The following is a 27,972-nucleotide window of genomic DNA, read 5'->3' as shown; positions in this document are numbered from 1 at the left end:
TCATAAGTAGAGAAAGAATCCTTAGCAGACATTATTCTAAAGACTTTTAATCTCCTAGGGAAACCTAAATTTAGTAATATAAAACTGTCATAAAGTGATACAAATTCTAATAACTAAAAACAGTCAAATTAATCTTACAAAGGCAGCGTTGAGAGTAGCTAGAAAGCATGTTAGTTGTAAAGAAATAAAGAAAAGCAGTAAGTACAAAGCAACAGACATTGCTAAAGACAGAATAAGGATCTAATAATCTGAAAATTTAAATGAATAATGTCTTAGCTATGAGCAGATTATTTAATCAAGTGAGGGAGTGTTTCAAGACAATAGGACCTAATATGATAATACAATTTGGTAGGCTCAAGGAAGTGAAATGAACACTCAAAAATCAATTATGAAAACAGCATGTGAGCAAATGTAAAGCTCAAGTCCAATTACTATGTTAAAAACATGATATAACTAATTTTAGTAGTTTAAAATTTCTAATTTTACTAGTTAAAGTTAAGAGTAACAAAATGTCTGAAATGTAAGGTATTGAAAGCAAATCATCAAACTGAGACAAAAATCAGCTTTGTATTTATGAACTTCCCATTAGAACATGTAAGTATAATGTTATTAGAGAACAAAAGACATTAAGGCTTATGCTTTAGGATCACATTGAAATCATTTATCCAAATGACAAATATCTTAATCTAAAAGATTATTATTAAAAGATTATTACTATGAAGTCTTTCTTAATGTGCTCTATGAAATACTAGAATTTTTTTGCTTCCTTAGATCATATAGGACAAATGATGCTTCAAAGTGTAGATGTGAATTGATAGTATGATTAGCAAAACATATTCTGCCATACTTCAAAACAGCATTTTGCTATTTATAAAATTTGACATTTTGGATGAGACTTACGTATGTTTTTAATGAGTGAACTTATAAATAAGTAATAAGCTGTTCTTGCCAGATGTAAAATTTTGGAGAATTACAGATTTTACAGGTATTAGCCACTCTGGAAGAGCTGAAGAATATTTGCAAAAATAAATGAACCACTGACAATTTAAATTACCTTCAACTGAATTTAGTATGATCCTAGACTATTTTAACATGTGTTAAGGCTTTAAATTTGCCTCTTTCATCATGGGATAGTAATCTGCACCAGAACCATATAGGTAGTTGGTCAATAAATCTTGAACTGAGATGAATAAACCACAAACACAGGGCTTGTTTAAATATACTCTGCCTTGGAGTTTCTGATCCAATAGGTCTGGGTAGGGAGCTGAAGAAGAGTTCCATTTCCAACGTGTTCCCAGGTTACGCTACTTGAAAGCTGAGGCCTATAAGCCAGAGTAAGCCCACAAAATCATTTTGTACATGAAGAGAGACACATGTTTTTTCACAGGCTTCCCCCAGCCTGTCTGCTTGCACTGATAAAATGTGTATGGCCTAAGAATAAATGTTACGATATCCAACTGGCCCTTGACAGAAAAAAAGGTTTCCTACACCTTGTTGTGTCTGGTAAAAATGTATCTTCCTGGACCCATGCTAAATCAGAACTTCTGGACTTGAGATCTTAAGACCTCCATTTAAACATGTCCCCAGGCAAGAATATGAGAACCACAATTTAACACTCACTATGACTGTTTGGCTGATTAACCTACTACTGGCTAACAGTATCAGATGCCATATGTCATATGTGTAAAAAGGAAAACAGAGCTAAATGACTAACTTCAAAGCTCACATAATACACATGAATACACAGGCTTGGAGTATAATTCTAGTTATGTTACTTACTAGTTCTGTTACAATGGAAAAGTTACTTTAATTCTCTAAGCCTCAGTTTCATCATTTATATTATGGGAATAATACTTAATTTGTGAGGATTAAATAATGTACCCAGAATAAGCATAGTCCCTGGTATAGAACAGGCACTAGATGAATATGAGCTATTGTAAGAAATGTAAAAAATACTTTCCTTCATTAGCTAATTTGATCATTTCATTCATTTATATCAAATACCTATACTCCCAGGTATTAGAATAATAAATCTTTGCTTCCTATACTGGGCCAATGTTCAAAAGGCCTTACATATAGTCGCTTATCTAATCCTCATAAAAGTCCTGTGAGGTAGGCAGTATTATTATCCTTAATTTACAGATGGGGAAATTGAGGCACAGAGACATTAAGTAAATTGTTCCAGGTTACAAAATAGTGAGGGAGTGAATTTAAAAAGTAGGCTGTTCAGCCCAGGCAGGAAAGTCTGTGAGACTCTGGATCTCCAATAAACCACTAGAAAACCGGAAGTGGAGCTGTGGCTCAAGTGGCAGAGCACCAGCCTTGAGCTGAAGAGCTGAGGGACAGCATCCAGGCCCAGAGTTCAAGCCCCACGACCGACAAAAAATAAAATAAATTAAAAAACAACAACAAAAACAAAAAACAAAAAACTAGGCTGTTGACTCTAGAGTCCAAGATTGATCACTACGCTTATGTCTTATTAAGCAAATGTTCTGTTACTTTTAGGGACATTTAGGATAAACTATTGATACTTCTAGTTAAGAAGAATATCATATGGGCTGGGAAGGTGGCTCAGTGGTAGAGTGCTTGCCTTGCATGTATGACTGGGTTCAATTCCTTAGCACCACATAAGCAGAAAAAGCCAGAAGTGGTGCTGTGTCTCAAGTGGTGGAATGCTAGTCTTGAGCTGAAAAACCAAGGGACAGCACTCAGGCCCAGAGTTCAGGCCCCACCACTTACCAAAAAAAAAAAGAAAGAAAAAAAAAAAGAGAAGAGTACCATACATGGAACACAGATAAATTCATGCTAAACCATAATAAAAAGTTGCTCATAGAAAAGAATGGATACTTTGAAATTATGGCAGATGATATCACAATGAAAACAACAAAGAAAAATTTAATAGGTAAATTGGTATGTGTTTTCACTGTAAGGATAGAGGAAACCATAATTAGCCACTGAAAGGAACATCCTCAAAAATATACTATCCAAAGAGGTCAATGCTTTCGTCATGTTTTGGCACGACAAATCTAAGTTATTTATCTAAGCAATGAATCAAGTGTATGACAAGTACATAAAATTATCATAAGAAATGCAAATATATGCTACATTTGAAATAATCTTATGGAAAATGTAAAACATTCTGTTAAATATTGTTAGACACTCAGTAATGCTGAAGACAACAAAAGTTAAATAATTTTTCCCTACCTAGAAATTCATTAAACAGAAAATTACTAAAACTAGAATGAAACATTTGTAAATGTGTTTTGACAGCAGACTTGAATAGTAGTCTGCTTTGTTAGAATTATCATGGGCAAAGCAATATCCTCAAATAGTAAGTTAGCATCACATTCCAAGTTATTATTCATAAATTAAGCATTTACTTTTTAATGTAACATTTTAATAACATTTGGAAAATAACATTTTTTAATGGTTTTAATCAACTCTGGTCAAAACCTACATTTGAAATATTTTGCCAGCATAAAAGCCACCTCAAACCTAAAACTGAATTTTAAAACAAGTTATAAAAGGCACAAGCAAGTTCTCATTTTTCAACAGAATGAAAATGAAAGGCATAACAATTATGTAGTTGGATAGAGTTTAAAATAATAATGTCACTTAGTTATTCCTGAGAGTGGCATTGATAGAAGAAAAGCATGCCCAAATAGCATTAAATTTACTATTTATTAAGTACCCATAATTAACAATGGGTAAAGCTGAAAACAAAATATTTGAAAATGCATGTTTACAGAATGCTATTATAGCTTTAAGCAAATAAATACTAGTACTGGAGAATAGTATTTAAGAGTGGTCAACAGTGAAAAGAGACATAGGAACTTGGTAGGATTCATTAGAACCAAGTGTATAACATAGTCAGGGCTGAGAACTTCAAAATGTATTTTTATTAATGTGCTATTATTCTACCTTCTCCTTGAAGAAATGCTGCCAATTATAAATAATCACAGAAAAATTTTAATTAGGTAACTGTGTGTTGGGCTGATTCATTTATACTATACTGCAAATGAGTTTATAAATAACACTGAGCAACAATATTTCCTTCTAAAATTTCTTTAAGGCAGGTCTGTTTAGCATTGGATGTTACTACCATGATGCAGTACAGGTATAGCAAATTTAGCTGTTTTAGTTTCTCAGTGACAATAATACACGTGGTTGGGAACAGGCAACAAAATCGCTTCTGGTTTTTCTATGTTAACATTTTAAAAACATGTTTTTCACATATATATATATATTATTGTATCAAAATACATTTTAACAGACTTCACAGCTCACTTAAAGCTTCAGTTTGCAGTCACTCATTTGAAAGATTTCTAAGTGGAATGTTCAGTTAGAAGAATGAATTCCTCACTGGGATTTCAGGATTTTATGTCAGAAATGTAGAAAAGTCCTTCTTCAGTGCAATGCTAGACCATTTTACCTGGGTTCATTCTTTTTTTTTTTTTTTTTTTTTAACGGTTTCCTAATTTTACTTTTGGATCCTCATCCTTGTTTAATTGACTTATTTTCTTTAGTATATTCTCAGGTAAGGCAGGCTGATATCTATATAAATAACCATATGGACGAAGATGATAAACGAGGTATTCTAATTCATACATAGTTGTGGAATCAACATAGTGAAAAGAAATTGCAAGATCAGAACAGCAACCAGGACCCTAAAAAGTAGCAGAAAAAGGCACTGTTAGCAAGAAGCACATTAACATTCAATATACATATACTGATAAAGGACACACAAACTTTAAGAGAATTGGAGCATTAAAGCTGACAAAGCAGAGTAAGTACCTGCTTTATTAGACATGTGGAACAAACCTAAAATTCCTAATGATTTAAAACCAAGTATTAAGCTGCCAAAGTATTTCTAACAGAAATGTATTCTCCTACATACTCTGTATTTTAGGAGATACACTTCTGGAGACTTCTTCAAATAAGGCATTTATATAAAGAATGAGATTCTATTTGTCTAACTTTTTTGTTTCCTGCATAATTTTCTTGGTTGGCTCAGCCTCAGAAAGAAACCCCTAGAGCATTCAAATCAATGGGTATATAGCTTTGCCTAATATCTGCTTACAACCTAATAATTTATCTATCAACCTAAACAGTGCGAAGAGGAAAAAGTTCTCAAGTCAGACTTAGGTTTGAATCTAAATTTTGGTTACTAGTATTTAACTTTGGGCAGCTTGCTAAATATGTAACATTTCAACTTTCTTCAAAAAGTGGTTAAAGGAGACACTGGTGAGTACAAGGTATCATATTATTCTGAAATGTACAAACATAATTTATCAAATTATGTGCCTTGGATAGTCACAGAAATGTATGTTAAGGTATAAAACTAGAGACAGATTAAAAATCTATCGTGTGTTAAGCTATATTACATTGTAATTATGGTTAAATGACACAGGTAGATATTTCTAATACATAAATAACAAAAGGCTTAGACATTATGTAAATTTTGCCCAGCTAATGTCATTCAATCATTAGACAGAGTATAGGATTGGGACATAGATCTTTCTGATGTTGTCTTCCTGAAAATCAGAAAACTCTTTAACCAAATCTTCATAGTTTGCTTTCTAGCTTCAGTTTTTGCTCAAAGTCACCCATGAGAGAGGCCTTCTGTAAGCACCCAAATCACAGTACCCTACCCCACTACAAGTTTCTCCCTATCACTTTATTTGGATTCTGAAGACTAATTATTACCTAAAATCTTTGTCAGTCTGTCTATTGTGTAATTGGAACTTAACTCCTTACTCTATGCCTTTTGTGTCCAGTGTTACATGACTATCAGTATCTACTGAAGACCTATTGCTGATACCTGTTCTCATTCTGTCACTCTATGTAAAATATAAAGACTGAGAGTTCTAGTTATTGCATTAAAGCAACACAGACACATTAGCTACTTTATTAACCTAATAAAAGTCAGACCCAAGTATATTTATACAGTAATGAAATTTCTAAACTTACCTCTATAGCAGGATAATAGTTGTAATTCCAGTACCAAAAAGTTCTGGGTAAAAAACCTTTTATTAAGTGGTGTTCTGGTACAAAGGGATGAAAAGTTTCTTTTCCAGTGGTATCTCTGGAATCTCCAGCTTCTACGTTTATAATTTCCATGCATTTTCCCAGTGCTAAATCTTCAATTGAGGAACTATGTGTACATTTCTCTGTTTTAAATGCATCAACAAATCTCTTCAAGGCTTCTTTGCTCAGTACATATCCAGCTCCTCCACTCATGTAGCCTTGCTTCACATAGGGCTTAAATCTTCTTCCAAAATAAATGGGTCGCTCAGGGTCATATTTTGAAAGAAGCCATCTTAAATTGTCTAGTATCACATATGTATCATCATCAGCTTTCATAAACCAATCAGCATCTTCTAAATAATGGTCATGAACATACTGAAAAGCTTTAATTGTTTTCCAGTACAGCTGATCTCTGCCTTCTTTGGTTTTTAATCCCACAGTAGGGAAGTCTTTATTTTCTTCTGAACTCATAAATAACACTTTGTTACAACGCTGGGCCCATGTGGCTTTGACGTGTTTGGCCTTTTTCTCTAGATTTTGAGGGCCTGTCATAACCCAACAAAGAATTTTAACTTTTTGATAGAGGTTTTCAGCGATGTCTGTGTTTTCATCTAGCAAATAAATGTTTTTAAAAGTTATATTTAGATGTAAAAAACAAAAATACTATATTAAGAAAACATTTGTTTAAACTTATTTCAAGGACTGTCTTCTACCCATTTACTTACTAGTGACTTAGATTAAATAAATCAAAACCCAATCTAATATGTAACTGATACTCTGATTTATTAGTCTCATGTCAATTTTATCCAGAAGATAGCTAAAGTTATCTATGTCCAACAATGATTCACTAAAAGTATCAGTATCCGCTGGAAGTTTGTTAGAAATGCAAATTTCAGTCAGACCTGCTGCATTAATAAATCTCCTATTAATTAATATGCACTTTAAATACTTAAGTTTCTGCTTGCTGCTTTATGTTACAAAGAAAGCACCAACTTTTTTTTTTTTAGCAGAATATTCACAGCATTTTCTCATTGTTCTGAATGAGTTTCTAAATGGCAGGGGAAAAACATGCTGATAAAGTGCAGTTCATTTTTGAAATTCATTAGAATCAACTTCTATGAATTTCTTAAGTAATATGTGCTGGCCTTGAAGGCTGTCTGATTAAACCAGTTCAAATAGAGGGATTAATGAAAGCCCGAGGCTATTTCTGGTAGTATTATATATTTCAGTTTCAAGTACAAATCCAGCAGCCACAAACAGAATAGGACAATGCACAAAGGTGGAATTCCCAAGTTAGTCTACTGTAGAATTGTATAAACTACAGGTTTGCAAAGATATATGGAGCTAGTCAGAGTATAAAGCAGCATGCTTATTTCATCAAGGAAGGATTTCTACTAAACAAAACAAAGCCACTTAATAAAGAAAAGAAATAAGTTAGGGACTTAAACTGACTTGCATCCTGGTGTAAGCTTCGCATCTGGATACAAACAATTCACAGGGTATCAGGCAAATGCCACAATATGAGTGACAATTGGGCAAGAAGAACCCAATTACATGATTCTGACTAGTGCCTTTCAAACTATCTGTGGTTTTAAAAGAGCAATCTTTTTGATTGTAAGGGATCTATCTTTTACAAATATGATAAAAATGAATCAGAAAAACATGAGCTGGAAAATATATAAACTTCGGTCTATAAGTATTTATTTTTAGATTCACACAAAAGTATTTGGCCAAATTAACTTCCTGGCTACATTACTTAATTTTAATACTTTTTATTTTGGTGTCGGTATTGGACTCCGGGTCTTGTACTTGCTTGCTTGTGGCTGGTGCTTTACCACTTGAGCTATGCATCTTAACCTACTTTTTTGCTTGTTAACTGGAGATGGAACCTCATGCATTTTTTTCTGCCTTGTCTGGCTTCAAACTGCAACCCTCCAGATCTTAGCTTCTCAAGTAGCTAGTATTGCAGACATGAGCCACTGGTCCCTGGCTTTAATACTTCACTGGCAGACCAGCCAAAGTCTGCAAATCACACTTGAGAGTACAAATACTGTAGGATATTTTCTAAGAAAGCATACCCTTAAAGTTAAATATTGAGTTAAAGCTTCAGTGCTTAAGAAAATTAACAATATCATAACTTACCAGTTAACTGAGACTGAATAGAAGTTTGGGTGGGAAATCAAAATATTACAATCTAAATAACAAGAATTCACAACCCAGAAGGACAAAATGCCAACAAAATCCCTCCATTTTCAGTTAGTGTGGATGGATTGATAAAACCCCCCATCTGTCTAACTTAGGATAAGACAGCTTTCAGATCCCACTGCTGGGATCTGATAGATATTTTCACCTTTTAAATTGCTCATTTACTAGTTACTGTGTACCAGCTATGTGCTACAACAAGAGAGGAAAAGATGAATACGATTTATTTCCTGCCTCAGATGAATTCAGTTTAACAGAGGAACTTCACACACAGGCAAACAAGTAATTGCTACATAGTAGGAGATGCCATAATAGAAGTAAGTACAAGGGCTTCAGTGTGTTGAGGGAAATTAAGTATAACTGATAAATTCTATAGAACAGTGATATAAGGACTCGATCAAACAGAAAAGGGAAAGATACAGTGACACTAAGAAAGAGATGATACAGAAAAAAAATAGTTCTTCATATGAGTAGAAGACAAGACACAGGGAAGTTAAGTGCAAGTACATGTGTAAGTAAAAGCCAGAATTAAGGGAATGTACTGTATATACTGAGAGAAGGAGATCTGAAAAAATGGTAAAGAAATAGAATTATTAGAATTCAGTGACAAATGGAATTTATTCAAATGTGTAGGAAACCATGTATCACAGTTTCATAGTTTTCTGACTTAAGTGATGGTAACTGCAATATAAAATAAGGAATATACTGGGGGAGAACAAGTTTTGAGAATGGGAATAAAAACAAGAATTCAATATACATGTTAAATCTGAGGCAATAAAAGACTTTACGATAACCTACTTCTTGTGGGCCACTGAGCAGAACCAATATTGATCCAATATATGTGCCTGCAATGAGGCCCAGCATAGCCTGATAACTGGGAAGTATGACTCTAATTCATCATCCATCATGGAGCCATGCTGCAGCACAAGTACACAGCAACCAAACTGATCTGTAGTAAGTACAGGGTACTACTCAGAGCTTAATTATTGTTACATAATGTTCACGTAACATAAAAATGTGTAGTAGTATGGATCTGCTTGATAGTTGATAAAACTTACTCAGCTTTGAAAACACTTTCCAGTCTCTACATGAGAGAGGTTAGGTAAGAAATAATTTACTACTGGAAAGATTAGATAAACAACTGAATGTAGAACATCTTAGAATTCTGATTATTTTCAAGCTATATGTATTCTCCTTAGAAAAATAAATCAGAGTTGGCATTATGCCTTCTCCCAGTAGGCTACATAACACGGAAAGGAAATTAAAATTACAAGGTTGATAATATCAACCTAAATGACAAAAATCTCGGAGAAAAGCAAATTAGGGCACCTACAAGACTCAACTTCTATGACCCTAAGAGATCAGGAGAACATAAAGTCATCATAACACATTATTACTTTTTAAAAAATTTTCTTAGTTTCTCATGATGCTCAACAGGAAAAAAGGTTATATTACCTACTAATAAAAATACAAATTTGAGATTTGTTTGTGTATAACATTTACATGTGAATATGTATATATACTATATAGAGAGAGAAGTAGAGATTTTAAAAAATAACATGGATAATATAACAAAGCCATAAAAAAAAAACTGGACCTAAAGAAAACTTTTCCAAATATTATGCTGTTTTTCATTTTATGGTCTTTGAACCATTTTTTTTTTTGGGGGGTCCGGTCGTGGGGCTTGAACTCTGGGCCTGGGTGCTGTCCCTCAGCTCTTCAGCTCAAGGCTAGCGCTCTACCACTTGAGCCACAGTGCCACTTCCGGCTTTTCTCTTTTTGCTTATGTGGTGCTGAGGAATCGAACCCAGGGCCTCAGGCATGTAAGGCAAGCGCTCTACCACTGAGCCACCTTCCCAGCCCCTTTGAACCATTTATTAAAAATTTATATATGAAGTGGCGCTGTAGCTCAAGTGGTAGAGCGCTCGCCTTGAGCTGAAGAGCTGAGGGACAGTGCCCAGGCCCAGAGTTCAAGCCCCACGACCGACAAAAAAAAAAAAAAAAAAAAAAAAAAAATTTATATATTTTATTTTTATTTATTGTAAAGGTGATGAACAGGGAGGTTACACTTACGAAAGTAAGGTAATGAGTACATTTCTTTTTAAACAGTTACCATTTTACTTAAAACTAAATTTAAAATTAGTAGCTTTCTAAATAAACTGACTTTAAACAACTTCCTTCTCCTAAGGGAAACTAAAAATTGCCTTTTAATATCAGGAATGTAGATTTTGTTTATAGATGTAGTGTGTGTGTGTGTGTGTGTTGGTCCTAGGGCTTGAACTCAGGGCCTGGGCACTGTCCCTGACCTTTTTTGCTCAAGACTAAGCACTCTACTACTTGAGCCATAGCATCACTTGTGGCTTTCTCAGTAGTTAACTGGAGGTAAGAGTCTCACAGTTTTTTCTGCTGGCTTTGTGCCATGATCCTGAGCTCGGCCTCTTGAGTAGTTATGTTTATAGGCATGAGCTACCACTTTCCAGCTCTTATAACACTTTAATAACACAAAACCATACCTTTATGTTGGCTAGAATCTGCATTGAAGTTCATTTGACCTTCTAGATGATTCTGTCCAATATCATCTGAATGTCTAGCGTGAGGATCATTATGAAGAATATTAGGCTGAGTGTCATCCTGTTCTCCCAACAAAATACTAAATAACTGAGAACATAAAAAAAATCCTATTGCTGATCCACAGAGGAAGGTTAAAAAATTCAGCCAAGATTTAGAGGCCATTTCCTGAAAGTGTATTTCTGAAAGAGAAAAAAAAGGGAGGGGGGGAATATATTAGCAGGATATTTCAAAATTATAAAGCACGATAACAACAAAAACAAAAAGTCTGAGGTTTAACTACCATGGAAAGTTCCTTTGGTATAGGAAAACACTACTTCTGGTATGTATATGTAATCTATGCATGATGTCCCATGTTTTATCTCTAGATTATTCAATACAAGGTAAATGCTATATAGGTATATCATATTGCTTAGGGAATGATGACAAAATCATCATCACATGTTCAGTAAGTATGTAGTTTTGTCTCCCAGTATTTTAAATTCACAATTGCCTGAATCTATGGATGTGAAAACCATGGGTAAGAAGGCAGGAGGTAACTATCAAAACTGACTCAGCATACAAAACCTAAACCAGCATAGCAGAAATAAAAACTTTTGCCAAAGCACCAGATTTTTAAAAAGAGATTTATCTTGGAAGAAATACTTCAATTTTTCAAAGGTAAGTTTATACTACTTTTAACCATTCTAAATACTATGTGCCAGAATTTGATAAATCTTATTTTCTGTATGAGTTTGATATAAATGTTATACCATCAAAGGTTCCTGCACAACTATTAGTAGTTATCTTAAATTGGGTCCCCTAGAAGAAACTGGAAAATGAGACATGTGGGTGAAAGTGATTTCTTACGAAGTGTGGAAAAAATAAAATCACAAAGATAAAGGTAGATGGAGGCATCACAAATACTAGGCTAAGAGAATATGAAGGACTTGGCTTCAGTCACAGCTACTTCCAAATAAACTCTGAAACCTGTGCAACTTGCTATATCTACAATGAAATGGGCTTAGAGCTTCCACTTCCATTAGAGTAGACTCTTGAATACTCCTACAGAAAGCCATCAGGGTTCTTTTATGTAACTCTTTTCCTGTCCCAAGAATTTCCTTATTCTTGTTTCTTCCCTCCCTTTCTAAGAACTGATTTGTTCATATTCTTTAAATTATGCAATCTCTTTCTTACAAAACTGCTGCTTTGTCTCCACTCAATTCCTGGCCAACAACTAGTATATAATTCCTCTTCCCGCTGAGGTTTTTGCCTTTAAATCTTGTTGGCAATTTGTAAAATCTCAGAGCACATTTCAGTTTGCTTGAAGTCTGTGTCTCCTGAGTTGTAACTAACATCAGTCCAAATAAATTCTTTGTTTCTTAATCAATTGGTGCCCTAGTTTTTCTTAAGGTCGACAAAACTATTCCTTGGAAAAACCTGTGGGGAAATAACACAAGAAGGAAGGAAGCTAGCAAGCTACATCCCATGGAGGGCAGGTAATTCTAACTAAATCCCTCAGGGTGGTGGCACAGGACACAAAAGTAGGTCATACCTCAGAGTATACTTAAACCATCAGTCACTGGTTGAGATCTGTCCTTAGGAACAAAATTTCCAGATCTATCTCCCACATGAACACTGGAAAGCAGGTTCTAGTATTGTGAGGACAGTTCCCATAAACAACCCTGGAAGATACATGTTGGGAATGGATACACACAGCAGCTCTAAGAGGAGAATGAAAGGCTTTAACTGGCCTTTGGACAAGCACTGGCGTCATCTGTTACTACGAGTTTAGGACAGGGAAAACCACTTGGTTTGGATTTGCATTCTGGTACTCCCAAAAGGATGAGTAATAGACCATTCTAGTTAGATCACCCTACAATTGAGGTCCCTGGTGATTCGCCCAACAACATGTGATGAGATTTTAATTAATTTCTTAGTATCTACTCTAAATTACGAACAGTTAAGAATTACCAGACATTTTAAGGAAAGCTTTAAGAAGGACAAATAACAGAGAAACTTGGAAGAGACTATATAATGATATAAAAACTTAAACAAAAAGCTAGCATTAATATTTTAAAAATAAGACATTATGTCATTGCATTAATGAAATAAGATACTAGTTTTTTTTTTAATCAGAGAACAAACAGAACATATTAAATCTCCAAAAACCTGTGCTACTAAAGTATGTCAACAACATAGGATTATTCTTCATCAGACTCTGGTGGCCTCTGTGAGAGCTCTGCTGTAAATAGTACAAAGCTATGAGGGTTCAAGAATCTTAAAAGTGGCTGCAGTGGCTCAAAGCCTATAATCCTTGCTACCTGGAGGCAGAGATCTGGGGATTGTGGTTCAAGGCTAGGCCCGGCATAAAAATTCTCAAAACTCCATCTCAACCAATAGTGTGTGCGCAGTGGGGGTGGCAAACACTTACTATGTCAGCTACAGAATTAGTACAACAGTTAGATACAGTGGTGTGTGTCTGTCATCTCTCCTGATGTGGGGAAGCATAAGTAGGAGGATAACAGCTCAAGTTAGTCAACAAATAAAGTGAGACTCTCCCTTGAAAATAACCAAGGCATAAAGGCCAGAAGTGTGGCTCAAGTGGTAAAATGCCTGCTTTGTAAGTGCAGCATATAGACAGACAGACAGACAGACAGACAGACAGACAGACAGACAGACAGACAGACACACACACACACACACACACACACACACACACCCTGAAAAGCTGAGAAAACTGAGTACTAAATAACTTCAAATTAAAATATTAAACAATTTAAAAGCTTAACAGTAAAGTTTAGACAGAAGTTAAAAAAAATCTATTTTGCTAAAAGCAAACTTTTACCTTGTAGATACAAATTAAAAACAAGGTGATGAAAAAGAATAATATTTATGATAGTTACATATTAGTTTATAGGCCCAGATAAAAGAGAGGGGAACAAGTTTAAAGTCACAAAAAATGGAAAGGCTGGTGTAGAGATTTCCTGTATATTTCCTGCCCCCACAAATACACAGTCTCCTTTATTAACAACATCTCTTGCTACTTTTCATAACTGAGGAACCTACATTATCACCCAAAGTATATAGTCCTAATCTAACCCCATAGTCCATTTTGTGGGTTTGGACAAATGTACAAAATTGTCACTATATGATGGAGTATTTTCTTTTACTGCTGCCCTAAAAAGCCTAAACTACAGATGATCCTCAAGTTAAATCCACTGTAAAAAGAAAATACTAGATTTTGAAATATTAATATAGCTAACATATAGAATACCACAGTCATGCAATACAGCACACTGTGGAGGGTTGGATATTTATCCTGGCAATTATGTACCAACTGGGAGGTGCTCCAGTTCTGTGTTGCAAGGAACCTACCCACATATCACTAGGCCAGGAAAAGGTCAAAACTCACAATTCCAAGAATGGTTTATGCTAAATATATACTGTGTTCACATTATGGTTTTAAAAAAAAAAGAAAAAAAAGAAATTGTAAACTGAACAACTAAGCCAAAGGTCATTTGTATTTACTGACAATAGTGATGATAAATCTACTTACTACCTGTTCAAATACTTGTAAAAAATAATTACATATTTCTAAAAGAGAAGGGAGAGTGAAAGGCAGTGCTTGTGTAAGTATCATTTAATAGAAAACAGCTGGATTTGAAATACTTTATCTCCTACATAATTTGTTACAATATCATATACATTTTGTCTCTTAGATTTGCTGATTATGCTTTTCACAAGAATTGTGAAATAAACTAGAAATGACAGAGTAAATCAGTACACTTATTCATTCTCTCACCACCAAGTCTATCTCTGTACCTCTATTTTAAAAGACATTTTGTGATGATACTTTTTTCCCTCCATTCCTTACTCATTCGCCTCTGAGCCAATAACTTTATAGAAGTTTCACATAACAGTCTTGTTTAAAAGTTTTATAATAATGTAATCCCTGTTCTCTTCTATGTGGGGAATTTGCTAAAAGACCAAATGAGTATTGGCACAGATAGCATTCACCCAATTGCTTTTTTATACGTACATAACTAAGACAAGTTCAATTTATGAATTAAGCACAGTAGAATTAACAACAGAATAAAAGTAGCATACTGAAAATAATTTGAAAATGGTGTGTCTCAAAATAACTTATTGTACTATTGATTTTACCAACTTTAGAATACATACTTTTCTTTCCTTATTAAACTGAGAACTTTTATCTTCTCATTTATAGTGATTTTTTAAAATTTTATGGCTTATTTTGGAATATCCAAATTGCCAGCATGATCACACTGAGGTCATTGATAAGTTAAAATATGGTAACCTGAAAACTCAGTATGCTCAAAACAATACAACAACAAAACCTAAACTAAAACATAGCAAACAGCAGAAAAAGAGAGAATACTATTTACAGAGTAATTACATTATTATATTCAAATACCTGGTTTTCACCAAATAATACTAAGGCATACAAAGAAAGTAATCACAGATTATTTTAAAACCTTTGAAAAGAGAGAAAAAACTCTATAGTAGAAACAAAGACAAGATATTCTGAAGCTAGGAGTAATAAAAATAATTGAAATTTGTTAAAGAGAATCCAAACCAAATTTGGGCAGTCAGGAAAAATAATTCAAACTTGAAAATAGAACAATTTATAGTCTGAGGAATGAAAGATAGATAAACATCATTAAACAGACCCATTTACACATGAAGGTAGTTCCCAAAAGAGGGGAGAAAGTCTAAAGAAGTAATAGCTGAAAATCCCCAAAGTCAATGAAACATATCAATATTAACATCTAAGAAACCCAAGAAAAGGTAAGTAGGGTAAACTCAAATATTCATATGAAGAAACATTCTAATCAAACTGCAGAAAGCCAAAGAGTTAATCTTGAAAGCAGCAAGAAAGATGTGATTTATCATATATACCAATGATCATCAGTAAGATGTCTCATTGGAAATTTTGGAGGGTTCAAATGTAATAGTTTGATATATTTAATGTGCTAAAACAGACAAAAAATTGCCAACCAAAAAATCTCACATCTGGAAAAATTGTCCTTTAAAAATGAAAGAGAAATTAAGATACTTTGAAGTTAAAAAAAAAGCTGAGGAAGTTCATTACCACTGGATTGGCTCTTTAAGAAATACAGACTCTTTCCTTTTCCTTACAAATGGGGCAGTGTCATTCTTTCTGATGGAAGCATAAAATTCACATTTATCTATATATGTATATATACATATATATCACATTTTCTTGATCCATTCATCTACTGAGGGGCATCTGGGTTGGTTTCATCTCTTTTTTTTTTTTTTTTGGTTGGTTGTGGGGCTTGAACTCTGGGCTTGGGCACTGTCCCTGCACTCTTCAGCTCAAGGCAAGTGCTCTACCGCTTGAGCCACAGTGCCACTTCCGTTTTTTCTAGTCGTTTACTGGAGATAAGAGGCTCACGGACTTGCCTGCCCGGGCTGGCTTTGAACCGCAATCCTCAGATCTCAGCCTCCTGAGTAGCGAGGATTACAAGCGTGAGCCACCAGCACCTGGCAAACTAAATTCTTCTTATTTTTTTTCTTTTGTCGGTCATGGGGCCTGAACTTGGGCCTGGTGGCTGTCCCTCAACTCTTCAGTTCAAGGTAAGCAATATACCACTTGAGCCACAGCGCCACTTCCTCCATATCTTAACTATGGTGATTAATGTTGCGATAAAAATAGTTGTGCTGGTAGCTTTAGTATGGCCTTGTTTGTGGTCATTGGGTAAATGTCCAGAAGTGGGAATGCTGGGTCACGTCACAGGGGAGCTCTATGTGTAGTCTTTTGAGGAACCTCTACACTGCTTTCCAGAGTGGTTGAACAAGTTTACACTCCCACCCATGGTGTAGTAGCATTCCTTTTGGGCCACATCCCTTCCATATTAAATAAAGTAAGCCAGACCCAAAGAAACATAAGTCCCATGGTTTCCCTTATTTGTAATAATTAGTATATGTCTAGGGCAATCTTAGCAGATGAGCAGAATAGCTCAATACCTTTGCACATATGACCATATAGGATAAGGCTAAGTAAAATGAACTCCAAGACATGGACACAAGAGGTTTTGCTTTGTTGTTGTTCTCAATGTACTACATGATTTATTATTTTTTTCTTTTGTGTTTTTTTCCCATATGGTTTATCCCGTTGTCTCTGTATTTGATTTTGGTACCCTGGGGACTGTATATATGTTTCTCTGAATTAGGGATGGTAAGGGGAACAAAAAAATGGTGAGACAAAGGGGGAAACCAATGCAACACCGATACTCAAAAGACAGTATGATGGAAATTATCTGTACACCGGGGGGGGGGGAGGATGGAGGGAGGGCAAGAGGGAGAAAAATAAGGGAGGGGGTAATAAGTTGAACAGAAATGTACTCCCTACCTTACTTATGTAACTGTAACCCCTCTGTACATCACATTGACAATAAAATTAAAATTGAAAAGAAGAGAAATACAGACTCCTCTTCAAACTCTATTACAGAGCTATAGTATTGGCACAAAAACAGGCCTGATGACCAATTGAACAGAAGACCCAGAAATAAATCCACAGACCTATTGCCATCTAATATTCAATAAGGGAACTAAAAACACAGGCTAGAAGACAACCTCTTCAACAAACGATGCAAGGAAAACTGAAACTGGACCCTTATTATCACCATTCACCAGCATCAATTCAAAATGGATCAAAGAACAAGGTAAGGCCTAAAATCATGCAACAACTATAGGAAAGAATGGGAGAAACATAGGACTCCTTGGCACAGGTAAGAACTTTCTGAGTAAAAATCTAGAAGCACAGAAAATCAAAGGAAGACTTGATAAATGGGACTACATCAACCTAAAAAGTTTCTGCAAGGCAAAAGATATAGCAAGAAGCCAAAAAGACAACTTACAGAATGAGAGAAGATTTTTGCCAGCTACCCATGGCCTAATATCCAGAATAAACAGAGAAACTGAAAAATTAAACCCTCAAAGAATCAACAATCCAATTAATAGATTAATAAATGAAATAAAGAGAATCTTCTCGAAGAAAAATGGCCAATAGAAATACATAAAGAAATGTTCAACATCTTGGCCATAAAAGAAATGCAAGTAAAAACATTAATCTGGGTGCTGATGGCTCATGCTTGTAATCCTAGCTACTGAGGAGGCTGAGATCTGGATCACAGTTCAAAGCCAGCCCGGGCAGGAAAGTCCTTAAGATTCTTAACTCCAATTAACCATCCAAAAACTGGAAATGATGCTGTAGCCCAAAGTAGTAGAGCTCTACCTTGAGCAAGAGCTCAGGGACAGTGTCCAGGCCCTAAGTTCAAGTCCCAGGACCAACAAACAAAAACAACAACAACAAACAAAAACTGAGATTCTACTTCATCGCAGTTAAAATGACCATTATCAAGAAAACAAATGATAACAGATGCTGACGCGAATGTGGCCAATATACTGCTGGTATATAACTTGTTCAACCACTCTAGAAAGCAGTATAGAGGTTCCCCCCAAAATTAAACACAGAACTACCCTATGACTCAGCAAGTCTACTCCTGGGCATTTATCTAATGGATTACAAACCAGGATACAGTAAAGCCACTAGGCACAACCATGTTCATTGCAGCAGTATTTACCATAGTAAAGGCTTAGAAGTAGCCCAGATGCCCCTCAATGGGCAATTGGAACATAAAATGTGGTACATCTGCACAATGGAATTTCAGTTATTTATTAGAAAGAATGATAGTGTATCCTTCGTAAAGGAACAGAAAGACCTGGAAAATTATGTTAAGTGAAGTCAAGCCCAAAGGCCCAAAGGATGCATGTTTGCCCAGCATGTAGAAGCTAGTTTTAGACAGTGAGCTTATATTTTGGGTAGTATGCAAATATATACAAATATATTGACTGAAATATGGTAGCTTCAAGGGAGAATTCAATGTAACTTCTTAGAAAGTCAAAGTTAAAAAAACATCAGGACGCTGGTACTTAAAAGGGGTGAAGTAAGAAAGGGGTGACACTGATGAAGATAAACTATTTGTAAACTGCTTTGTTAAATAGAAATTCCTTTGTATTTAAATAATTTATAAAAGATATGACGATATTGAAAATACAAATACAGAAAAAAGATACTCCCTATGACTAGTAGCCAAGAGAATAGAAGTGGATAAAATAATACGAGGTAAGATACACTTAAAAAAAATGACAAGACAAAGGATGCTCTAAGAGAGAAGAATAATTATAAAAAATGTATATATCTGGTAAGAGACCATTAAAATACATAAAGTGAAAAAGTGAAAAAAAGTGAAAAAGTGGGGGTGAGTTCTAGAACCATATAGAGGATAAGAAAACAGAGGACCTGAAGTATACAATAAGCCAACCAGATCTAATAAATATCCAAAACACCTTACCCAAAAGAAAACATATTCCTCTCAAGTATACAGAGAATATTTCTGAAGACAGATCATATGCTAGGTCACAAAAATCTCCATATTTCCAAAGATAGATGTCAGACAACCACAAGATGTCTGTAATCACAAAAAGGTCACATTAGGAATAAATAACAGAAGGAAAACTGAAAAATTATAGAAATTACTCAAGCATATAAAAAATAAAGGAAATCAGAAAATGCTTGGAGACCAATGAAAACAAAAATATCAAAACTTTCATAAAATACACAGACAGCTAAGAAGGGCATTTACAGTTATTAACTTTAAAAAAAGAAAGATCTTTGAATAAAAGACATTCACTGGATAGAAAGTAAAATTATCTATTTTCAGATTACGTAAATGTAGCAGGATACAAAAATTACCACTAAAGTCAGTTTCATGTTCACAGACTAATATTTCATATTGTTAAGATGTCAGTATCACTGTCAAAGGATCTACTTAATGAACTACTTAGTAAAATGTCAATGTTTTCTACAGAAACAGAAAAAAATCCACTTACAATTTTTAAAGTAACTAAAAAGACGGGAATAATCAAAATGGTATTAAAGAAAAAAGAGAGAAATGAAGCTGGAAGATTCATACTTCCTGATCCCCAAACTTCCTACCAAGCTCTAGTAACCTAAACAGTATGGTATTGGCATAAAGTCATACTTGAAGTCTGAAACTAAACTCTCATTGTTCTTGGCAAGGAACCAGAACCACTGACCAAGCAAAATACAGTCTTTTAAACAAATATGAGAAAACTGGATATCCACATGTAAAAGAATGCTATTTGTCACTTACACAATGGAATGAATATATGCATATATACACTAAAACTAACTCAAAATGTACCAAAGCCTTAAGTTTAAGAGTTGAAACTATAAAATTCTTAGAGGCAAAAACTTCACAACACTGGATTTGTCAGTGATATGGTTATTATACCAAAGACCAAACAAACAAAATACAGCAGCAAAACTGGATTTCATTGAAAACATTAAAATGTTCTTTGGAAGACACAATCAATCAAGTTTAGGCAAACCACAGAACGGGCAATATTTACAAACTATACCTATGATAGGGGATTGTATTCAAAATAGAGAACTTATAAAATTCAACAAAACAACAATCAACCCAATTCAAAATGAGCACAAAACTTGTTATCTCTTTAAAAGATATATGTGTGTATGTAAATGGTAAATAAGTACATAAAGTAATTCCTAAGCATGAATAATCATTAGTGGAACACTAAAACTATGAGATGGGACCTCATATTCACTTAGAATGTCTACTACCAATAATAATAATTACTATAAAAAAATAACAAGAGGGGGCTGGGAAGGTGGCTCAGTGGTAGAGCACTTGCCTTGCATGCCTGAGGCCCTGGGTTCAATTCCTCAGCACCACATAAGCAAAAAGAAAAAAGCCGGAAGTGGTGCTGTGGCTCAAGTGGTAAAGTGCTAGCCTTGAGCTGAAGAGCTGAGGGACAGCGCCCAGGCCCAGAGTTCAGGCCCCATGACCGGACCAAAAACAAACAAGAATTGGAAGGTATGTGGAAAATTGGAACAGGAACCCTTTGTATTGCTGTACTGGTGTACTGCTCCTGTGGAAAACAGTATGGCAGTTCCTCAAATATTGAAAATAATTAACATGTGATCCATCAATTCCACTTCCCATATTCATAACTGCAATATTAAAAATAACTAAACTATGGAAACATACCACACATCCACTGACAGATGGATGTTAGCAAATATACAGAGAATGTTAATCAGTCTTAAAATTTTTGACATATGCTACAAAAATGTAGGAAACTTCAGGGCATTTTTAAAAGTAAGACAAAACAACCCCAAATATATATCCACTCCGTTTCCAACTCAAACCTTCAGCTTAGGGTTATCAACATAACATTCCACATTCATCTTAATGCTCCCCAAAGAAACAAGACATTTTTTCTGCTCCTCAGAAAGGTCTATTTATTAACTCACGAATACTAAGTCTTGCTGTGCTTTAAAATTTCAAATATTACTGCAGCTAAATTTTGTTTATCACAACCCTTCTCCAAAATCCTATAATGCTCATTTCTTCTTCAGTAAAATGCTGGTAAGTCCTCTGCTGTACAAATCTCCTTTACTGTAGGAAATTAATTAGCCTCACTTTGTCAGCCTACAGATATGTCCCTGGTGGTCTTTATCAGAGGAACTTCATCAGTTTGAAACAGTTTATGAAAAAAAAAAAACAAGTACATGTGGAAACTTAATACATAATTCATATACCATTTCAAATCAAGAATAAGATGATTTACTCAAGAAATGGTATTAAAATAATTAATCATCTGGTTAAAATAAAAAGCAACCAGCTGGATTCCTTTATGATAATTAGCAATTCCAAATGTTTCCAAGATTTCAATATTTTAAAAACTGAAATTAAAACAAAACTAGAAGAAAAACATCTTTTTGCATATTTTTATCATGAATTAAAATCTTCCCAAAACTTTGAAGCTATGACTATAGAAAAATTATGTTAAAAGTCTCTGGATACATTTCTGAGGGCAAAGCAGTTGGTTAAAAAGAATGTTTCATTATAACATGTTTTTATTTTAAGTATGGTATTGAGAAAAAAATGATCAACTTAATACAAAAGAAATCAAAATTAAAAATTTACAGGAGAAAGTACAACAGTCAAAGATGTTCAAACTTTGCTCATGATTAAAGGAAAGCAAGTCAAATGAAGAGATACTATATTTAAACTAGCATAGTGGCAAAAATTTCCAAGTTTATTAACTGGCATATATGCATTCTTTGTCACAATACACATTTTTACTCTTTTGGAAGAGCATTTTATTATTTATTTATTTGTCGGTCGTGGACCTGAACTCTGAGCTGTCCCTCAGCTCAAGGCTAGCTCTCTACCACTTGAGCCACCTTCCCAGCCCTACCTTTTAAAATTCTTAACTGAATATACCTTTCATCATCAAAAATTTATCCTACGGACACAATCATGGATGCCTTTAGAGATGTGCGTGACAGCTGGAACATGCCTGTTTGTTGATAGAATTACATTCATACAACATAATGCTCTGTCGAGAACAATGGCCTACACTGGGCACCAATCAATAGCTCACACTATAATCCTAGTTACTGAGGAGGCTGAGATCTAAGGATGGAGGCTTGGAGCCAGTCTGGGCAAGAAAGTCCAAGAGACTCATCTCCCATTAAGCACCAAAAACCTGAAGTGGAGCTGTGGCTCAAGTTGTAGAGTGCTAGCCCTGAGCAAAAAAGCCCAGAGACAGAGCCTACGCCCTGAATTCAAGTCCCAAGACTGGCACAAAAATAAATAAACAAAACCAATGGCCTCTATATGTTATTTTGATAATACAGTGATTTTTTTTAAAAATTAGAGAATGAAAAGAGAAAACAAACTCAAACAAATAATAAAGATAAAAGAATTGTTTCATTACCATCTCTACTACTAGTTCTCCCTCAAGTTAAGTGCTATTCACTATTTAAAATCTTGTCAAAAAAAGTAATGCCTATATCAGTACATATGCATGCTCACCTTTTAATTTACATTTAAATTATGCTGTATCTAAGCTCTACCTTATCCTTATTTTTTCCTCAATGCAACCTTACCCACTTTAATATCCATGTAAAAGATTTATTTTTAATATAAAATAAAAAGGTCTGCATAGCATAGTCTTACTTTTTTAAATGCTTGTGTATAAGCATGTTAATAGACATATAAACAGACATATAAACACACACATATCTTATGAGTAAACTTCTGGGAATGTATATTGGATGACATGAACAAGAATAGCAAATTCAAACCCTGTGTTTTAATTTTAATGTTCAATCTTCGCATTTTACCTGTGACTTTTCTGATAAAAACTGAATAAAGGTAGACTTATTCTACCTTTAGAATAGTAGAATTAGTATTAACACTACAGTATAGTAGTATTTTACTAATAGTAAGATACTAATTCTACTATTAGAACACAGTAAAAAGCCAGAGAGGACTAATTTCCTTATACTTGTTATACAAAATGATCTCTAGGTCCTTTTCAGACTTTCCCAAGTTTCAAGAAATGACTGCTACCTGTACCATAAACATTTCAAATTCAACTTATCCAAAAGTGAGTCATTACCATCCTCCTTTAAATCTGCTCATCTTGTCTTAAGTAAATGGTAATTATCTAAATTACTCATCAATGGATTTCTATTTCATTCCTATCCTGTATACAGAAACTAGAAACTCAAGGTCTTGCACATAACAAGACACACTATACCACAAAGCCATACACACACACCATCCCCAGATTTTCTTAATGTTCCCCTCACTGTTATCCCAAATTCAATGGCCAAGACAAGTTGTAACACTTGGTTGCCTTCCAGGAGGGGCACTTAGTGACTGAGGTAAATACAATAGAAAAGAAGAGCTTACTTTCTACTTCATTGTTTTATTCTTGTTCTTCCCTATAATTTTAATCTGATATGATGTATCCTTTTCTTTTACTTACAGCAATAAATAAAAAATTCTGGGCTGGGAAGGTGGCTCAGTGGTAGAGCGCTTGCCTTGCATGCTTGAGGCCCTGGGTTCGATTCTTCAGCACCACATAAGCAAAAAGAAAAAAGCCGGAAGTGGTGCTGTGGCTCAAGTGGTAGAGCGCTAGCCTTGAGCTGAAGAGCTGAAGGACAGCGCCGAGGCCCAGAGTACAGGGCCCACGACAGGACCCAAAAAAAAGTTCTAACCGACTCTTCCCTTACTTCAATCTTTTCTTCTTTAGTCTCTTTTTACCAGTAGCCAGTGATCCTTTTAAGATAGAAACTAGATCTTGTCAACCATTTGCTAAAAACTTCAGCCATCTTCCTATTTCATTTAAAAAGCCAAACCTTAAAATGACTTTCACTTGGTCTGCAGTCTTATTCTACCCCTTTCTTTCACATCTATTTTGGTGGTTTGGAGGCAAAAAAGTGAGCAAGCAGCTCATTTTCATTTCATATGATTGATCCTAATACTGTTTCCCTGTGTTTTAAGTAGAGACTCATTGCAGTTCCTTTAAAAAAAAAAATGCCAGGGTATTTGAACCAATTACTCATGTCTCATTTCCCCAACTACTGCAAATTTTTGCTTCTCAGAGATCTTTTTCACCATTCCATTCTTACCAGCAGCACTTATCATGCTTATCTATTTAATACTTATCTAGTATTATTCTACTTACTCATCTTGTTTACTCTTCTCCATCTTGGTCAGTGCTTCTTGACCCTGAATGTTCATTTGGAAGGTTAGTTAAAAGTTTCCAAATCAAAAGATCTGCGGCTGTGTCTGAAAATTTGCATTTCCAACAAGTTCCAGGTGTGCTATGGGTCCAGGCACCACATTTCTTGAAAACCAAGCTTCAGGACCACAGAAAATGTAAAGATTGGAGTGATAGAGGGGAAAACCAAGGACTGCAAAGAGTTATAGAGCACATTCTCTTCTAGAAGTTTAAGAGCAACTCTCTGCCAACATCTTAAGATATGTAGCCTGGAGAATCAAATTTGGGAAATGACCTAGATTGTGGTAATTATGGCAGCTTTAGGAAGTTAATACAACAACCAACAATGCAAATGACTAAACCAAGTGGTGTAAAACATCAAATTCTGCCTACTACTCACTTTCTACCAGTTGAATGTGTTTTCATTGTCAATTAAGGACGTTTCCTGTTTTAGAATTTCCCCAATACTGGTTTCTCCTTGTCCTTAGTATGTTTCTTCAAGTACAAAGCACCTCATATCACAGATGCTAGAGAACTTCAATCTCCTTTTTTGTTTCTCAAACCTTCTTGTGGCCTCCCATAGCTCAAGGACTTGTTTTATTTCTCCAAAGGATGTTTCCTATTTTCACACATCACACACACATCTGGGGCATGAAGTATATTATGTCCCCTGGGATATGTGATTTAGGTGCAAAGTAAAGTATTTAAGTACATACTGAAATTTCTTTCTAACCAGATCTCAAAATGAAATGTTAACCTCACATTTTATGAAATAAATCTTTCATTTGAAAGAATGAACTTAATTGCACTGATAAAAAAATTATATCACTTCTTCCTTTCTTTCATCTTGTAAAATAATTTGTACACAAGCCTCTTCACTAGAATCCCAACAAATCATTTGAATGTATTACAAAAATTTGTACCTCAAGTGTAACTGAAGTGCAACATAAGCTCACATTTTTCTATTGAAGGTTCATTTATAAACATACTCACAAATACTTCAAGTTCTGAGTTCACTATCAAAGACTACTTTAAATTATTATGGCTTTCAAAGGTAAGCTGTATAACATGACTTTCACTTCAGCACATACATACAACATACATACAAATAATATATAATATATACCTAAGACACACTTTGACATTTATATTGGGTACACATTAACTTCTTATATGTACTCCTAAATAAACTGGTGATAATCTAAACATTTCTTGGTATTTAATATATTCACAAATACAGACTAGTATAATTTAAAAGTGTAAATGAAAAGAAAAACCTTAAATGAGTGGTAATACGAAGTATTTTTAAGATGCTGAATCCTAAGTAAAAAAATACAGAAACATATAAATTCCAAAGAAATTTAAAAGACATTTAATAGTTCTCCACTCATAATACAAAATCATTCTCTTTTCCTATAAATTTTAAATGAGTCGTTTTCCTTACTAAATCACTATTGTAGTCAACATATGGTACCAAGAGTTACGTGTCTGATAACTTAAAACTTTATATTCATTTAACCTGTACATCAATACTTAGTAGAGCTGCAGAAATAAAACAAGCAGTTTATTATATACAATACTTACAAGACAGTTTTTAAGCGACTAAAATTCATTTGACATTTATCTGGTGAGTGGAAAGCTGTCATCTACACACCTTCTAAAAACTCAAGATTCTCACCTCCCAAACTTAAACTAGAATTAAACAATTTGAAATTATGCATAACATATTTTTTCTTGGCATCCAGGCACAGCTATCTATGTCCTACGTCCAACTTTTAGCAAATTAACATATCTCTGACCCTTACACATTGCCTAATTACTGTCTGATATGTTAAAGTTGTAAGTATAACTTTTCAATTCATGCGTTATGTCTTTAAATATTAAAAGAAAACGCTGATATCCACAGTGAATTTGACGATCTAGATTAGAAATTTAGGTAGCTTTCCCAGAATATATTTAAATTGCTAATGTTGTTTTGGAAAATGGGGGTTTCTAAGAGCTAAAAAAATCACACACACCTCTATGATAAGCATAAGAGTATATAATTTATCTAAGTTCACAGTCGTACGGACAATTACCCAGCAGCCAGCAATCCCTCACACCTTGGTTGGGAAGGGAAGAAAATCACCAATTCCTTTGCCTTTCCACACACCAAGCGCCACGACCGCACACCTGGCAGGTTCACTCCGTCGGCGGCAAGGAAACTTAAAATATAATTAAATCTGGGTACAGACGAGCCTGATGATCCACATTAGCCCCGGGCTAACCGCAGGTACTCGGGCGAGGCACCCGACGGCGGGGCGCTCAGGCGACGCGGCAGCCCCGCGGCGATCGCGACCAGAGCCCCGCACCTGGGCGCCGGGGCCGGCGGGACGCGCCGCTCGCCCGCGACTCGCTCGGGGAGGACCCGGGGGCGGGGCGGGGCGGGGCGGGGCGGGCGGGGCCGGACCGCTAAGCGGTGGGGTCCCGACGCCCGGACGCCGCGCGCCCGGAGGAGGGAAGGGGGGCGGCGGCGAGGGGCGCGCGGGAGGGCGAAAGGAACGACCCACCGCCACCCAGGGGTTCCGTGTCGGCCGAGGCGCGGCCGCGACCCCCCGACCGCGGCGGCGTGCGCGGAAACACCGGCACAGGAAGTCCCCTCGACGCCCCCGAGCCCGCCGCCGACCCGGACACCTGTTTGGCCGCGTCCGGCGTCGGTTCCACAGCACCCCCCGCCACCACCCCCCCACGCTCCCCGCTAGCTCACACACACCCCGGGGGAGCCGGGACCTGGGACCCGCAGCCGGAGGGCGCCTCCGCCGGCCGTACCTGCCACAGCCGCGGCGCCCTCTCGCCCCTCCGGAGGGGGCGGAGGGGGGGACGACACGGGCCCGGCGACCTTCGCTCCCGTGGGCAGCCGCAGAAGTGGCTGGTGGCCGCTAGCCGGGGCCGCCCGCGGCCGCCCAGATCATTCACCGGTGGCGGCGGCGGCAGCGGCGGCCGAGGCGGGCCCAGCGTGCGCTCCCGCCCTCTCGCTCCGCCCCTCCCCGCAGCGCGTCCAGGCCGCTGCCCGCCTTCAGCGCAGCCGCCACCCAGGGGTCTCCTAGCGCTGACGTCGTCGCCGCCGCACCAGCCCCGGGGAAGGGCGGGACCGGAGGGGCAGGGTGGGCGGGGCTATGGAGACGTGCGGACACGGGGATTGGCTGTGGAGCTCAAGCCCCGCCCTTCTGCGAAGGGGCCTGGGAAGTCGGGGCTTTCAGGAGCTGTAGGTTTAACTGCGGCCCCCTGGCGGAGTGACCCGGTCGTGTCCCGCCTTTTCAGTCGTGCTGGGGCGGGGGAGGGGGAGGGAGCGGTTCATGTCTGGCTTCCGGACTTAGGTGCACAGTGCATCAAGTAATCGGCAGGATGCGAAGCTGGGGCATGCCTGAGGGGCTTTTGCCTGAGAAACAGACTGTCACGCTCTAGGAGTGTCTTGACCTCTTTTAACCAGTTTGGGGTTCTGGTTTTTTTCTTTTTCCTTTTGTTGTCCTCTCCCTG

General features: G+C 36.4%; 1 protein-coding gene across 4 annotated transcripts in view; it reads right to left on the bottom strand.

Moving 5' to 3' along the window:
* Nucleotides 1-27,436, bottom strand: part of C1galt1 (core 1 synthase, glycoprotein-N-acetylgalactosamine 3-beta-galactosyltransferase 1) — a 37,685-nt gene extending 10,249 nt beyond the window's left edge. The window contains exons 1-4 of one of the 4 annotated variants that reach the window (XR_006150038.1): nucleotides 27,265-27,436; nucleotides 10,743-10,979; nucleotides 5,971-6,638; nucleotides 4,014-4,667 (exon numbers count right to left, since the gene is read on the bottom strand). Coding sequence is in view for 3 of the 4 variants with exons in the window: in XM_042695907.1 (XP_042551841.1) it covers nucleotides 4,464-4,667; nucleotides 5,971-6,638; nucleotides 10,743-10,962 (1,092 nt within the window). In the remaining variant the exon portion in view is untranslated. Of the gene's footprint in view, nucleotides 1-2,875; nucleotides 4,668-5,970; nucleotides 6,639-10,742; nucleotides 10,980-26,686; nucleotides 26,786-27,129; nucleotides 27,187-27,264 lie in introns of those variants that run through there. The other 3 variants (XM_042695908.1, XM_042695907.1, XM_042695906.1) reach the window with 3 other exon arrangements.
* Nucleotides 27,437-27,972: the final 536 nt, after the last annotated feature.

The sequence above is a fragment of the Dipodomys spectabilis genome, unplaced genomic scaffold (genome assembly GCF_019054845.1).
Source record: "Dipodomys spectabilis isolate Male_0828 unplaced genomic scaffold, ASM1905484v1 ptg000197l, whole genome shotgun sequence".
In the NCBI taxonomy this organism is placed as follows: domain Eukaryota; kingdom Metazoa; phylum Chordata; class Mammalia; order Rodentia; family Heteromyidae; genus Dipodomys; species Dipodomys spectabilis.
The sequence above is the reverse complement of the archived record's forward strand: the minus strand, read 5'-3'. Positions and strand labels throughout refer to the sequence as shown.